Here is a 15,760-nt window from a genome sequence, read left to right as displayed (position 1 = left end):
AATCAATTTCAGTTTCTGTTGTGAAGTGTTCTGAGACCATGGTCCATGGTGATAATTCACTATAAATAACAATAAATTGAATTGAAATTGGTTGAGTAAGGTCAAATAGTTAGTGAATGGTAAAAAAAAAAGTTGGAGGAAAGTTTCTAAGTTTGACTAAGCCTTATGAAATCCAAATAAGGGGATATCACATTCAGCACAGTAAAATTCTGACCTTATCCTATAGTATAAATACAGCGTATCGCAGGTGATTTGGCTTCCATCTCCAGAGATGAGGAGCACGTGGAAGGAATAATAACACACTCCTCGAACAAAACTAAATTCTTCATCTGTGAAATATCTTTATTTATGCAATAATGATAGATTGACTGAGTCCAATAAACACAATAACATTTTCATCATCACAGGAGATCTGTACAAAATAATACACTTTGTAGCAGTGAAATCAGGTGCTTTGTCTTCAAAAGGCCAGTGTCAAAAACTCAAAAGACCAAAATAAGACCACAAAAATAAATAAATAAAATCTTTTTTCAAAAGAAGCTGTAACACAATGTTAGTTAACTTACTAAATCTTACTCTATATGTCAGAAGAATTGTTAATAAATGGCAAATTAGGTCAATACCCAATAGTTAAGTCCTGATTTGGTGAATAGTAATCATTTGACAACATTAGTGAGAGGTCATCATATTTCATTGAAGACAATAATTGTGACAAACTTTTAAAGCTCTCGATAAATATACAGTATATATATTTTTACATTGTATATCCTGTTCTCTTCTTTTTTCTGTGATATCAGAATTAATTGACTTTATTATTTACTGTAAAAAAAAAAAGGAAAAACTGGAATTTGTATGATTTGTCAGTTTCCATTGTAAATGAGTACACCTCTATGGTAACAGTAAGAGGTAACAAAGCCCTGCCTCACTTCAGTATTACTTACCATTAAAAACTCTTTTTAAGAAATGTAAGAACTTATTTGCAATTGCCTTAACATGTGGTGGTTGAATTTATGTCCAGGAGTTATTATTCACCTCTTATTTAGAAATAATAACTCTATTATTAGTTAAATGTACCACAATGACATATGACAATCGATAGCCATTAATGAACAATATCAAATAATTAACATGCACAGAACAATCAACATTTAACCATTAGATCGTTATTTGCCATTTACTAACATTGTTGTAAAAAATGCTGCCTAGCATAAATACTTCACTCCTCCAGTGTATCATCATGGAAGGAAAATATCACTATGTGTAATACAGACTTATAAACTCACTTTGATTATCGTGTACACATGGATGGGAATGATCATTTCATTGCTTGGATAACAATGTTTCAATATTACCATTTTAAATGCAAAATGAAATGGAGTTAAGTATTTCAGTATTGTTTCTACAACATTATACAATTACCAATAATGCTAATCGGTGCACTGCAATTACAGGGGCGGTACTACAGGGAGTCATACATACTTAATAGTAATGAAATAGCTAATTACTGAAGCACCTATGGTGTACAGGCGGTGAAAGAAAAACAAGAGCTCCATTCTGACTGGCACGTTCCACTCAGCTTTGCAGGTTTTCAGTTAAACCAAGAGCCCCTTAGAACTCTTAAGCCCTTTTTCTTTCATAGCAGGTATAAAAACCTCGTCTAAGTAATCCGCTCACACACTGCTTCAATCCAAACCTATAAAATACACACTCAGTTGTGAAAAGCCGGCAGTAGTGAGCTGCAGTGAGAACATGCTGTATGCCAACACTGGCCTCCCTGTGTCCTCTGATTCCTCTGCAGAGGCATATACTTGTCATAGTTGTCTTCATGTTCACAATAAATACAACTCTACAACAAATAAACCTAGACACTCACTCACACACGCACATACATATATACAGTATCTAAAACATGTCAAAGCAAAATACCAATTAAATAAAATGCACTTTGTCATGTTGTAACAGTAAAACTCAATAATTTGGTCAAACAAATCAGATAAGTTTGCATGTCTACATAACATCAAATACAATTTAAGGCAAAAATCAACCTTTCAACAAGTCCAACAACAAAAGGTTCAAAAACATACATTGAAAATATTTCTATTTACAATATTTCCTCATAGAAAAATATGTTTGACTTAGAGAGTTTTGAAACATGGCCACAGTAAGACTCAATTCAACCCAGAGTGCACAAGACAGCATCAGATTTCAACACAAATCTATTGGTTCCAGTGCAGCTGTAGTAAATGGATGCAAGGGCATCCCGGTGGAATTTCAACTGGCATGGGGTGTATAGTACAATATTCTGCAAGCTACTGCAACTGCTACCAAGAAACTAAACTAATGCTGTCAATGATGATAATGACATTGTCATTTTAAGCACATAGAAGTTCTGATCACTTTTTACATCTGTCTATCAATCTGTAAACATTTTTTGGTCAAACCAACACTTTCCTACAAACTATTTCTGTTTAAAACTTATATTAGTTACAGTAACCAACAGGCAGCAACAGTGCACAATGTGCAGGGAAAACTAGAACTACAAATACAATAAAGTACAAATACAACTCTTTGTTTCTGAAGTGAGTACTGCAGCTAAATTGAGAAACACTGTGGTGTACTTCGATAGTGCAAATGCGACCTCAGGGGCCCGAGCCGTGCGTGAGCTGACCCGGTCTGAGGCGGCTTTCGGAAGGCCTGTTCTGCCAGACTGGTTGAGGGGACGGAAGGGGTAGTAAGCCAGCCACAACGTGAGGGAGACATCTATCAGTGGAAGGGGAATGCAGGCAGAGGCCGGTGTTCGGCGAGGTCAGCTTATTGGGGCTTCAGATCGCAGAGCTCGTGTACAGATTGAACCTAAATGTCACAGTGCTTCTGTGTCCAAAGGTCCACACAGAGATGATGAGTGTCGACTATTTACATGTGTGGATGGTTAGTGCAGGAGTCAGTCAACATGGCCACCTGTCAGCACAGCAGTCTGCTAATCTGTTGCCAAAGTCTCAACAGGTTCCCTCTGTCGTCCCATTTGTCATCCTCTGAAGTGTTTGTGTGTGCATGAATATGCGTGTATATCGATTATCTCAAGTACATTCTTTTGATTTTACAATTGGGCACAATTTTAGCTCGACACAGACATTTGCAAAAATCATTGCCATCCCTCGGCAACTGTTTAAAGTTTCAGGCACAAAGACTAAGTGACGTAATCCGCCGAGCGGGTCAAAAAAAAAAAAGAAGAGCCGAACAGGTGGCAAAGTGTGGAGGGCCAAGCAGGAGGTAAAGCTGAGCTGCAAGGGATAGCAGCAGAGGATCCAATGTACATGTACAGTAGGTAGAGATGACACTGTCAAATGAGAGAGGAAATATTAGTGAAGCCTCTCACATTCCAGGAAAAATTAACACATTTATTAGCGCTTGCATGTTCTGGATTAGCATATTCGTTCCTACAAGCTCTCATGGTGACACAGCTCTAGTTTCCATAATTGCACAGACAATATTTCTGAATCAAGAAATGAGTGGATTTCAAGCATGGGAGAACATTGTAGTTGTAGCTCATCAGTACTTGCATAATCATGGGCAAATTTACATTCAGTCCTCCTAGGGAGCTGCTGCTAATAATAGCAACTCAGGTTGCCACATGAATATTAAGTATAAAGAAAAAATGCTCATTGTTTTTTACTCTCCTGCTTTGCATCTTTCATTGTTCCTTTCTGATAGTTTTTCCTTTCTTTCTGCTCTGAGGCTTTGCACTTTTTTATAAAAAATAATAATACCTTTTTGACTAAAAGTGTAACATCAATGATGCATCAGGTACATCAAAGAACATTATCTAATCAAGGTGGACATTTATTGATTTTGCTGGAACTCAACAGAGGCGAGCAAAGTCAGAGTCAGAGTCAATCTGTTTGCTTCAAAGCTTTGCAGAGCCTCGAGCTCTTAAAGGCTGAACAGACAACGCAGGGAAATAAAAGGTACAGGGATTGTTATTCTTACGCAGGAAACAATAAAACACGACTTCCCAGGTGTTGCAGCAATTTGAAGAGGTGGATTGCCACTTTGATGCTCTTAACTAACGTCTGATCATAGGCTGTCGGAGAAACCCTGTGCATCATTAAAACTGAAGGGGAAGATGTTTGCTTTGCACGACATAAGGCCTTTTTTTCGCATTGTGCAAAAAGCGACAGGGACACAGTCAACCTTCACCACCTTATTTGATGTTTGCACATTTCATCCCTGTTTTTGTCATCCGCTTTAAAATCAGGAGAATTTATTGGGTTTTCACAAAATTTGAGGGACTGCTGCATGCCATTGCTCTGCTCTGGCATTTTCTAAATTGAAGGGACACTCCACCGATTTTACACATGGAGTACTACTCAGTCTGTGAAAGGCTGTTGCATAATGTATTTTGAGGATCTTTCTAAAGTCTGAAATAACCCTGATGATCTCATCAGATTTATCTGGGCTTGTGCTTTTATAACAGAAAGTCTGTTACAAACTGGAGGTTAAATAATGTGGGAATGTAGGAGGCAGTGTGGGTCAAGTTACATTATCGGAATTATAGACTCCGGTGTTTTTGGTGCTTGACCTATACTTGGGATAAAAAGTCAGGATATCTCAACCTCTGCTGTTTCAATTTTTTGCTGTCTTTAATTATGTCTCTTATTTTCCCCCAACTTCGGAGTCCCTCAACTTTATGGAAGTGCTGTAAACAACTTGGTCTGTAAACTGCGATGTTTACAACAAATATATTGGGCAATTTCTTTTCTGTTCATCTTTGTTTTTCAGACTGAAGCTTGTATATGATTGTCTGACTGCCTCTGTTCACTGCTTGGGAGTACAAAGGTATTATTACTGAAAAGATTGGGGGTTAAAACTACAAACATAATAGTTTTAAGTTGTAAAAACCTGGACATATCCTTTAAATCTCCCCATATTTAAACATAAGATCTCACATTGGCCCTGGACACTATGACCGCTTTGTTCTCCTCTTCTATCCTCCTACAATCCTTCCATCTCTTTTTGGATGTCAGGGAGTGGTGTCTCCACGAAGTATGGAGGGCCGTCCCCATGGGCCTTGTCCGCCTCCTCCCCCGTGGTCCTTATCTGACTCCGGCTGGCTCTGGGCTCGCTCAGGCTTTGGGTTGGGTGTGCACGGCGGGTCAGGCTGTTGCACTGACATGGTCCTGCGCAGGTGGGTGCGCTTACACAAGAAGTCAGGCTTCGCTGAGAGACCAAATGAGCCCTTCCTTAGGACCATACGAACTGAAGGGGATTTCTTGGGTCTGGCTCTGTGCCCAAACTGAAGGGTGGAGAGGTGCGCTGCATAGCCCTCGCTCAGGAACTACACATACCACACAAAGAAAGGGTTAGAAAATCAGAGAGTTGTGAGAAGATTTAAGTAAATGAGAAAAACCTAGAGGAGAACCAAAACCTTCCAAGTGAAATAGGTAGAAAGAAACACCATGAAATGCTCCTGAAGACAGAGATAAAATAAATTGAACTACCTGGCACTGATTTTGGTACTTCTTCGAAGGTCTGCCAACAATATAGATCTGTGGGGGGCAGAGGCCGAGCATGTTGTAAACAGAGATGTCCTTCATGGAGCCATAAGCAGAGTTGATCTTAATGTGACACTGGTGAGAGAGGGAATAATCAGTCAGAGATGTGTGTGGCATTTCGATGCAGCACAACCCAAAGCTACAACACTGAGCTCGCAAAAGAGTAATGCGGAGGACATAAATCGAGATCCCTGTAGAGCAAAGAACAAAATGTTTCACATGCTTTGTCAGAAAGATTAACTGCCCAGACCACGTCTCACATTTCTACTTTCAGCCATTTACATCTTCTGAGTTCCTCAGAACTATACAATCTATAGACCCTAACTCATCTACTGGTGAGGATCACTTAGACTCTTTTTTTATAAAAATAGCTGCTCCAATTATTAGTGAGCCATTGACTTACATTTTTTATCTTTCCGTCTCTTCGGGCTTATTTCCGCTAGTCTGGAAATCTGCATGTGTCATTCCACTGTACAAGGGGGGTGATAGGAACAATCTGGATAACTATTGTCTGATCTCTACACTTCCATGCCTGGCTAAAGTACTTGAGACTTTAGTCAACTCTCAAAGTGTTTCCTGTCAAGCCACTCTATTCTTAGTCCTCACCAATCCGGTTTCAGATCCAACCATACTACCATTACTGCTATCACTCTAGTTACCAATAACATAGTCTCGGCCTTGGACATGAGGAAGCACTGTGCAGCCCTCTTTGTCGACCTCTCAAAGGCTTTTGACACGGTCGATCACAATCTAATTTAAAAAAGTTGTCTGATATCGGCTTGGATATGGGTGCTTGTGCGTGGTTTCATAATTACTTATCTTCCAGGCGTCAATGCGTGAAATCACCACTTGGCAATTCGGATTTCTTATCCACAACAAAAGGTGTCCCACAAGGCTCTGTATTGGGTCCTGTACTCTTTACCATCTATATTAATGAGTTAGTCTCTTCTTTAGCTGGTTGCCTCGCTCATATGTACGCAGATGATACTATTCTTTGCTGTACTACAGATACCCCACAGGCTGCTACTTACAACTTGCAGCTTTCCTTTAACTTATTACAGGACACTCTCTATGACCTTAAACTAGTCCTTAACTCGCGAAAAACCAAATTTATGTTATTTTCAAGAGCTAGAAATGTTGATTTTACATGAAACTTCATATTTTAACTTTTGATGGTGGACTATGGTGATGTAATCTATAGGCATGCTGCTACATCTAGATTGAAACAATTAGACTCTATTTATCATTCCACCCTTAGATTTATCACAGGTGATAGTTATAATACACACCACTGCGTTCTCTATAGTAAGGTTGGCTGGTCCTCTGCTTCTTTGAGGCACAGTTACCACTCGCACTTGTTTGTTTTTAAAGCCATTAGTGGTAAACTTCCTCTCTATATCTCCTCCCTATTACATTGGAATCTTGGTTTCTATCAAACCAGATCCAACAATTGGCTCACTCTTAGGGTTCCTTCCTTGCTCAGATCTTGGTAAAACGGCCTTTTTCTTCGCTGCCCCTAGCACATGGAACGCTCTGCAACAAACTCTGAGGTTAGAGGTACTCCCATCTGCTACTTTTTTTAAACATTTGGTGTTTAATCTCCGCTGTTTAAATTGCAACTGTTTTTAGTTTTGCTTATGTTCATTTGTCATTGCAACTGTTTTTTGTGTATGAGTCTTAATGTAAACTCGTCGTCATTGAAAATGAGGGAAACCTCAATGCCCTACGAGTATAAATAAAGGTTAAATAAAAAAAATACCTCCTGTATGAGGTTCCTGAGGAAGATGGTCTTTTGTCGCAGGGGATCATGAACCAAGCCTTCAGAAAAAAAGATCATCCCATGGGGAAAATTGTGCTGCGAGAGCCAGGACACCACACGCTGCTTCTGCATATCAGGGCGGCCTGTGATGTAGATGATCAGATATCCCAGGTCCTGCCAATGCCTGCATGTGAATACATAGCATCAAACACACTTCGAAGTCCCTTTGATCAGTAGTGGCATTCTCACAGAGAAGGACACGCTTTAAGCGCCAGGTGTGCAAACAAGCATACACATTCACTCCTTAATGTGTGTCCTTCTAAAACTTTTTGTCAAACTCTGGAGAGGTGAATTTCATTTACACACACACACGCACACACACTCACTCAGGCACACACACACAAACACACTCAGACACACACACACACACACACACATTCGGAGGCTGTCACCAGTTACCTGACGACATCAACAGCTCCGGGGCGAACCTTGGGGTCACTGCCCATGATTGACACACTAGCAGCAAAAGAGCCATCGATGCTGAAGACCACACACTCCATGCTCCGTGGCAACACAGTCAGGTAGGCCTCTGCACTAGTTTGATCGCCCCTTGGCATAGAAAAAGAGAGACAAACTGCATTTGCTAAACATGGCACGACCCATTATACTGCACTCTATAGCTAAAAGAGGGCACAAATATAGGACTTGTGACTAATGCTCTCATTTTTCTATGTATTGCTACATCGTATTTGATAATGCAGCACTCTGAAAAGGGCAGGCTACATGGATGCTTACTTGACCACCATTTTAATTGGATAGACTCCCAGGCTGAGCTTCTTGCTCTTGGGTATGGTATATGCCACTCTGCCGCTGCTGTTGGTCACCTCCGTGTCAAAGTGCACCCAGCGTCCAGACTGAGGTTGTGTCATTAGTAGGACGTCCACCTAAAAGAGGCAAGATGGGTTAACATGTTGGGGATTAACTTACGTTTGTGATATGAGAAAAAAAAGTATATCTGTTGTAAACAATCACGTGGCTGGGTTTCACCTTTTCTCCAGTCAGGGTGACCATGTCCAAGGGACCGTACATGAAGCGACCAACCAGAGTTTGAGGCCCATCCTCAGTGGCAATGACATCATTCACCCTGTGGTTAGCAGTGACATTCTACAGTAGATAACAAAAAGGAGCATATGAAGCACAGGTCAGTCAGGACACTCCAGTCAGAGATTTTACTGTGATGTGTGTTAGGTGACGCTCTGGAACCAATCTCAGCATTCACTGATGAAGGCTGTGAGATCAGGTAGGAAGCTCTGACATAAAGCTACTAAGTGGACTTTGAGTTGAGATTTTTTTCACACATTAAGACTCCAAGATCAATAATTAACTTCCAAGTTTAAACCGGAGAAAGCACCTCAGAAGAGCCAGATAACGTTTGATGAACATGAACAAATACCTAAAGCTGCTTCAGTTGCTATTTTATATTAACAATGGAGCTAATACATGATGTACAAGGGCTCACTTCTAGTGATAAACCCATAGGGAATTATCACCAGACTCCACCTAGGGAGCAAAACTCTCCTGTTTTTGTTCACTCTCACCGCTCTCATCAGTGTTGTTTCCAGAGGCAGCAGACTGCTTATTCAGTGAATTAACTCTAATTAAAATCTACCCTATGCTACCTGCCTAGGAGCAAACCACAGACAGTCAAAGTTAGCGACAAGCTAACTAAAAAAGCCACGCATTTACCTCATGGGTTGGTGAGCAAATATTGGACTTAGATAAGCCAGGGGGCCAGAAACACGACGCCAAATGAATGCTAATGTTGTTCCAAATCTGTATCCACTTAGAGATAATTTTATGTGAATGTTGAGTTTACAGCTGGTTTCTGCTGCCCCGAAGTGGACAACAGTTCAGTAATTTAAGGGTTTAAGAACCATGCAAAATGTACATAGAACTAAATTTAACAGGGCAGGAGGCCGGAGAAGTGACGAGTGTTAAAATGCTAAAAGCATTATATATGGAAAGCCTATTCTTATTTACTGTTGTTTTATAGTATATAGTAGTATAATGTACATATCTTTGCATTCGTATTTCTTATTTTTCTTATAATTTCTTTTTGTTTATTTATATTTCTTTATTTCTATTCTAAATGGGAGCAACTGTAATGTAACCCAATTTCCCCCCGGGGATCAATGAAGTAATTCTGACTCTGATTCTAAAATGTGGACATAAATGATTGGACAGTATATAGAACATTTGACTATGAAATAGCTTTTGTGCCTTATTGAACTACAGGGAGGTGCCATTGTGCTTTGATGTGTTGCATTTCCAGATTTCATGCCCAGCTAAATAGAGTTCAACAGTCCCGCCCACAGCGGGTTCCGGAAGTAAAAATACAATGGTGACTTAAAACCAGCTACGACATGACTCAGCGATTGTATATGCTCATATAGACGCCAAAAGTTCATGGGGCACCAACCTTGTTTTGAGATAAATGTCTTTTATTCGCGATGTCTTGGATAAGTACTTCATTACCCACAATCCTGAACAATCCCACAATCCCACAGTGATGCCTCTGATTGGTGGAACTCATGCTGGTGAGGAGGGGGAGGAGGGGGAGCTGCCTGCACGATCCGTAATGGCCAAAATGATAATCCTGTTTTACGAGGATTGGCGACACTGCACGAAACACGATCGGTTCCACGCTTCTGCCGTTAGCCTCCGCCGGGAAGCTAACGTTAGTTTAGCTAACAGCTAATTTGGCTAACCGCTAGCTGACAGCTTGATTCAGTCTAAAATAACGTTAACTCAAACTAAACATTGGGGAAAGCAGGCTACAGCTGACGTAACAGCTGTTTTCAGGTTTTATTTTGAGTGTCTTTTAAAGTTATTACATGCTGTCTCAGCTAGCGGTTAGCCGAATTAGCTGTTAGCTTCCTTTATTCAGTGGTGTGCAGTAGAGACGCACCGATTGACCGGCCAGTGACCGGAATTGGCCGATTTTCACGTCATCGGCCATGACCGGCGACCTGCCGAAATATGACAACTACAGTTTATCGGAAAATAGCGTTGGGCACACTGACCTGAGACGCTGTAAACAAAAAAAAAACGAGACACTGTATTCCTCCGACACGCTGTATTAACGTTACATTAACATTAACAATTAACATTAACTGTTTACGCTTTCCAGGTTAGTGGGGATGCATACCGCTCAAAACCAACATTAAAAACGTAGTAATATTTAAAGAGTTTAGTTTTGTTGTTAAACTGTAAAATGAGCGGTGACGTTAAATCATCTGTTTCAGGTAACGGCACTCTAGGGTACCGTCTATTTGCTGGATTGTTCCGAGGTAAACGCCAGTAGCTAACGTTAGCAGATAAGCCCGTTGACAGCAACAACATTGTTCATATTTATGCACAATGACACATAAAGCAAACTTGCTAAAAAAGGAACTACACGCTGTTTTCAGGTAAAGTTACTGTTGACATTCAAACAGGCCTGTGTGTGTGTTTTGAGAAATATCTTTATACTGCATTAAGGCTATATTTATTTTATTTTTATTTGTTATTTATATATTATTTTATTGCCATTACCTGTTTTCCCTGTTTTCATACATACATAAGTTTAGTTTGCTAAATTTATCACATTTTTTTGTTGGATATTGGATGTGAAAAGAAGTTCTGTCAGGTCCATAACGTCAAGAACAACACAGACAATAAAAGCTTTAAGAATTTATTGAATAAATTATGAATGAAATTTGGCGATATGGCTCTGTTCAGAGGAGTCCCCTGACCTTTCATGAGCACCATGAAAAAGCAGAGAGTCAGGGGACAGCAGCAGCATTAGGGGACGCTCACACAGTTTAATACTGGGAGAGCTAAACTATTCCCCCCAAACAAACCATACCTGGCCTTCCTCTCGTGATAAAATAAAATGAGAGGAAGGAATTAAATAGCGTCAGCTCTATTTTAAGTCAAGAACACCGCAGACAATGAAAATACTTTAAGAATTTTTTTGGAATAAATTATTAATTAAATTGGCGGTATGGCTCTGTTCAGTGGAGTCCCCTGACCTTTCGTGACACCATGAAAGAGCAGAGAATCAGGGGACAGCAGCAGCATAGGGAACGCTCACAGTTTAAGACTGGGAGAGCTAAACTATTTCCCCCAAACAGACCATACCTGGCAATCCTCTCGTGATGAAACGAGAGTATGGAATTAAGTTGCCTTTAAGCGCATTTAGATAATGAATGTCCTAGTTAAGAGTGTTTACGAGATAAAATGTAGCAGATGAAGCACAAATTGCCAATTGTTCATTGGTCCAACCAATCAGGGTGCCGAGCGCTTTGCTTCTGAGCATTGAGAATAGGGCGAACGCCATGTCATGTTGAAAAACAGGAGTGGATGCCGCTGCAGCATTTGCGGCTCTATGCGCAGGGAATGAGCTGTATAGCGGTCCGAAGGCAGTCTGCAGAATACAGAGGAAGCGTAGGCGAGATGTAAACCAGGCACTGGACATTGGTTTCCTTTCTAAGTGACAACAGCGCTCCTGAGGACCAGCACGAGGACGGTTCTTCAAATAGGTCAGCATGGAAGATATATGGAAGAGGACAAAAAACTGTATTAGACTTTGAGACATAAACAACCGTACCTTATTGCTACTAGGCCTACTATCCATTTTGGAGCGTTTGAGAAACAAGGTGAATATGGCGATCATAAATTGAAACATTAGAAATGGTGAATCATGATTTGGGTCACAGAAATTCGCCACCCTCAGAAACCAAAGAAAGCTGTCTTCGTATCGTCCTGCTTCTTACATTTCAAAAAAAATTTGCGTGAGCGTGGCTCAGTAGCTCAAGCCTGTCCTACAGTGAGTGGAAATGTAGTACTCAGCTAAAGCTAATTAGCAGCAAGATGGATAAAACTGTCATTTATATAAGCATATAAGAAGAAATAAAAGTAAGACCGGCGGGACCGGCCTGTTTTTTCTGATACAGCAAGTAGATGGAGCAAACTAATGCTGCAAGCGGTTAGGAGCAACTAAAATAGCAATCAGTTAGGAGCAAACTAAAAGCAGCTTTAAGTAAGGCGCCCTTTAATGCCCTCTATGGACGCTGGTCAGAGACGGCTGAGGCCGCTGGAGCGGAAATGGACACCGATGGAGCGGAGATGAGGGCCGATGAAACGAAAGCCTGACGGTGGAGCTGTCGTCCAACGTTGAAATTCTGGCAACCATATCGAGGAGGGAAGATTGAATGTGGGACAGCGCCATAAGCACTGGGTAACCTGCTGGAAATGCGCTTGGGCCCGGACGAACATGGCCACTGGCCCATATGTGTGCAGTAGGCCTGATGGCCGGCTCAACATTACTCTGTGACTGAGCGTGCTTTTTCCCGGAGGAGTAGCACGATGCGAGCAGCTAGCGAATGGAGCAATCTAAAGCGGCAAGCATTTAGAGCAGTGGTTCCCAACCTGGGGTCCGGGGCCCCCACAGGGGGGCGGCAGAGATCACAGGGGGGGCGCAAGTCTTTATCTGGTTTGAGGTTGAGGTAAAAAAAAAATATGTGCACGTTTAACAGATTATGATAATACAGTAGAATATATAATGTATACAAAAGTCGGTATAAAAACTATATATTTTTGTTCTCGCTTAAAATTGTAGGCAGGCTACTTAGTAGGCCAAACCTCCGGGACCTTTTAACCTGGGACCCTTGCTGTCATCAGGTCAGCTGCTAGCTACTAGCTGCTATCTGCTAGCTGCTATGTGCTAACTGCTAACTGCTAGCTGCTGTCATCCCGCCACAGCATCACTGTTTCATGAATGAAACATGGTGGAGAAACGTAAAAAAGTGCTGATAACTGCTCTCTATCAAAAAAGAAAGTAAGGCTCTATCTCGAGAGTTACCTCCACTTCAGTTTCGGGAGGGGGGGCTCAGCTTTTCTTAGACATAAGTAGGGGGGGCGCCAAGGAAAAAAGGATGGGAACCACTGATTTAGAGCACTAAAACAGCAAGCAATTAGAAGCAAACTAATGCTGCGAGCGATTAGGAGCAACTAAAATAGCAATCACTTAGGAGCAAACTAAAAGCTTTTTATTGCTATTAAATTTTATGTTATTATACATACAGTTTTTTGAGGCCATACAGCAGAGGCGTACCGTACTTTTGATGGGAAAAGGTTGTATTTTTTTTTTTTTTTTTGAGTCACGAAGCAGTGAACAGTAAAAGCACCAATATATAAAGATATTTTAACAGGCAGAGCGGCTACAGATAAAATAGGCCTAGTACAAAATGTGGTGAAATAAGACCAAGCTGAGTCATGCATTGGCAACATAGATTTTGCCAGACCCCTATGCATGCACTGCGCAGCAGCACGCACATAAGACTAAAGTGGATTATTTAAAATAGAATGATTTGGCTAAAAGGGGGCAATCCAGCTTTGATTGGGCTGCTTCCAAACACAGGAGATGGAATTCTGAAAATTAAAGCAAGACCAATTCAAGCCATGATATGAACTGTGTGAAAATTATAATTGCCCAAAATGCCAGCCCTGTAAGACGTCACATGAATCTATAATGAATGGACAGATGCGCACCTCTTGTCAATGATGTTAACAGTTGTCGCAGAAAAACAGAATTGTGTCCCAGCCCAATGAGTACCCGAGAGAATGCGGGCTACAACAATATGATGTAACTCCAGTAAGGTTGTTGAAGATTCACTGCTGGTAAAGTGAGTAATTATTTCGGCCAAACGCTTGCAAACCCTCGTTATTGTAGACCCCCCCCCCCAAAACCCTACAGAAGGCACAGCATCCCCATACAAATTGAGTGCTGGAAGTTCCCCTCACACACACACTAATGTCGGATGTCTTGATTCCACTCTGCCCTGCACTACTCTCACCCCACCACGCACTAATACAACCTCTGTCCCTGTCGTCTCTCCTCGGCTTCTGCCGAGAACCAAGTCAGCTCTGCTGACCAGCTCCACTCCACACCAGCCTGAGCCATGGCGTATAAGCAAGCACCACAGCAGACGGTCAGGACAACGCTCAGGCCCAGCCCAACCTATACGACTAGAAAATCGCTACACCATTCTGATGAACGATGAGGAGTTCCCTCTGCTCTGCGGAAACCCTTCTCTGCCACGTCCCCACGGCGCTCATCCTGGCCCATCCACACAGTCGGCGCGCCCCCCTTCAGACCCAACAACTTCCACGCTGGTCATCGGAAGCTCCATGGTCAGGGACCTCTACATTCCCCCTACACACAGCGGTCCGTCCAAGGTCTACTGCTTCCCTGGTGCCAAGGTCCGTGACATCCAGCACAAACTTCCCAGCATCCTCACCTGCCACGCTAAGGTCGACAACATCATCGTGCATGTGGGCACAAACGACATCAGAGAGAGACGGTCGACAGCACTTCGAAAAGACTTCACCACTCTCATCACCACCCTGATGGGCACAGGAAAACGGATCGTCATTTCTGGGCCTCTACCTACCTACAGAAAGGGTGCTGAAAGATGGTCCAGACTGTTCTGGCTCCACACCTGGCTGAAACCCCACTGCGCTTCCCTGGGCATTCCCTATGTCGACAACTTCAACTTGTTCTGGGAGAGGCCCAGCCTGCTGAAACATGATGGTCTCCACCCAAACCGACATGGAGCCAGGCTGCTATCTGACAACATAACGACCACACTGAAAGTTAAGTATTGACATTCTGTTGAAAATATCACAGATTCATGCCCCCCAGGTATTGATCCTAATGGCACTTTACAAGTGAATGAATCTGAAAATGTTTTCTGCAGGGTAACATGTAGTACTAGTACTATTCCAGTTATAATCAACAATAGACCATACAAAGTGTTGAATCCCCTAAGTAATAAGAAGTTGACTGCAAACATAGTCAATTTAGCATCCAGTTCACGTCAGCCACAACCTGCCCCAAAAAACGAGACAGTGTCTGTAACTCGACTCAGATCAGTTAAATCACAGGTAACCAAAAGAGGGGCAATACTTAACAACCTAATTGGAATTACAACTACCACTGCAATGATAGAACAGGATAGAAAAATTAGATGCAGTCTACTAAATATCAGATCTCTGTCTTCTAAAGCAATACTAGTAAACGAATTGATATCCGATAATCAAATTGATCTATTCTGTCTAACTGAAACATGGCTGGGCCATGAAGAGTATGTCAGTCTAAATGAAGCCACTCCTCCCACTCATATTAATACTCAAATTTCTAGAGGCTCAGGCCGAGGAGGGGGAGTTGCAGCCATATTTGACTCAAACCTGTTAATTAATCCTAAACCTAAACTAAATTATAACTCTTTTGAAAATCTCGTTCTTAATCTTCAGCATCCAACATGGAAAACAGTACAGCCTATTATATTTGTTGTTGTCTACTGAGCACCAGGTCCATATTCTGAATTTTTATCTGAATTCTCAG

The 15,760-nt window shown here is 41.6% G+C and overlaps 1 protein-coding gene across 2 annotated transcripts in view; it reads right to left on the bottom strand.

Annotated features, from left to right (window-relative positions):
• Positions 1 to 317: 317 nt before the first annotated feature.
• pitpnm3 (PITPNM family member 3) overlaps positions 318 to 15,760 on the bottom strand; it is a 109,667-nt gene continuing 94,224 nt past the window's right edge. For both annotated transcript variants that reach the window (XM_031297354.2, XM_031297355.2), the window contains exons 14-20: positions 8,359 to 8,475; positions 8,107 to 8,255; positions 7,771 to 7,920; positions 7,312 to 7,495; positions 5,499 to 5,627; positions 4,947 to 5,335; positions 318 to 3,337 (exon numbers count right to left, since the gene is read on the bottom strand). In XM_031297354.2, the coding sequence (XP_031153214.1) occupies positions 5,021 to 5,335; positions 5,499 to 5,627; positions 7,312 to 7,495; positions 7,771 to 7,920; positions 8,107 to 8,255; positions 8,359 to 8,475 (1,044 nt within the window). In that variant the 3' untranslated portion in view covers positions 318 to 3,337; positions 4,947 to 5,020. The remainder of the gene's footprint in view (positions 3,338 to 4,946; positions 5,336 to 5,498; positions 5,628 to 7,311; positions 7,496 to 7,770; positions 7,921 to 8,106; positions 8,256 to 8,358; positions 8,476 to 15,760) is intronic.

Source organism: Sander lucioperca, chromosome 5 (genome assembly GCF_008315115.2).
Source record: "Sander lucioperca isolate FBNREF2018 chromosome 5, SLUC_FBN_1.2, whole genome shotgun sequence".
In the NCBI taxonomy this organism is placed as follows: Eukaryota; Metazoa; Chordata; class Actinopteri; order Perciformes; family Percidae; genus Sander; species Sander lucioperca.
Note: the sequence above shows the minus strand (reverse complement) of the source record. Positions and strands in the feature narration are given on the sequence as shown.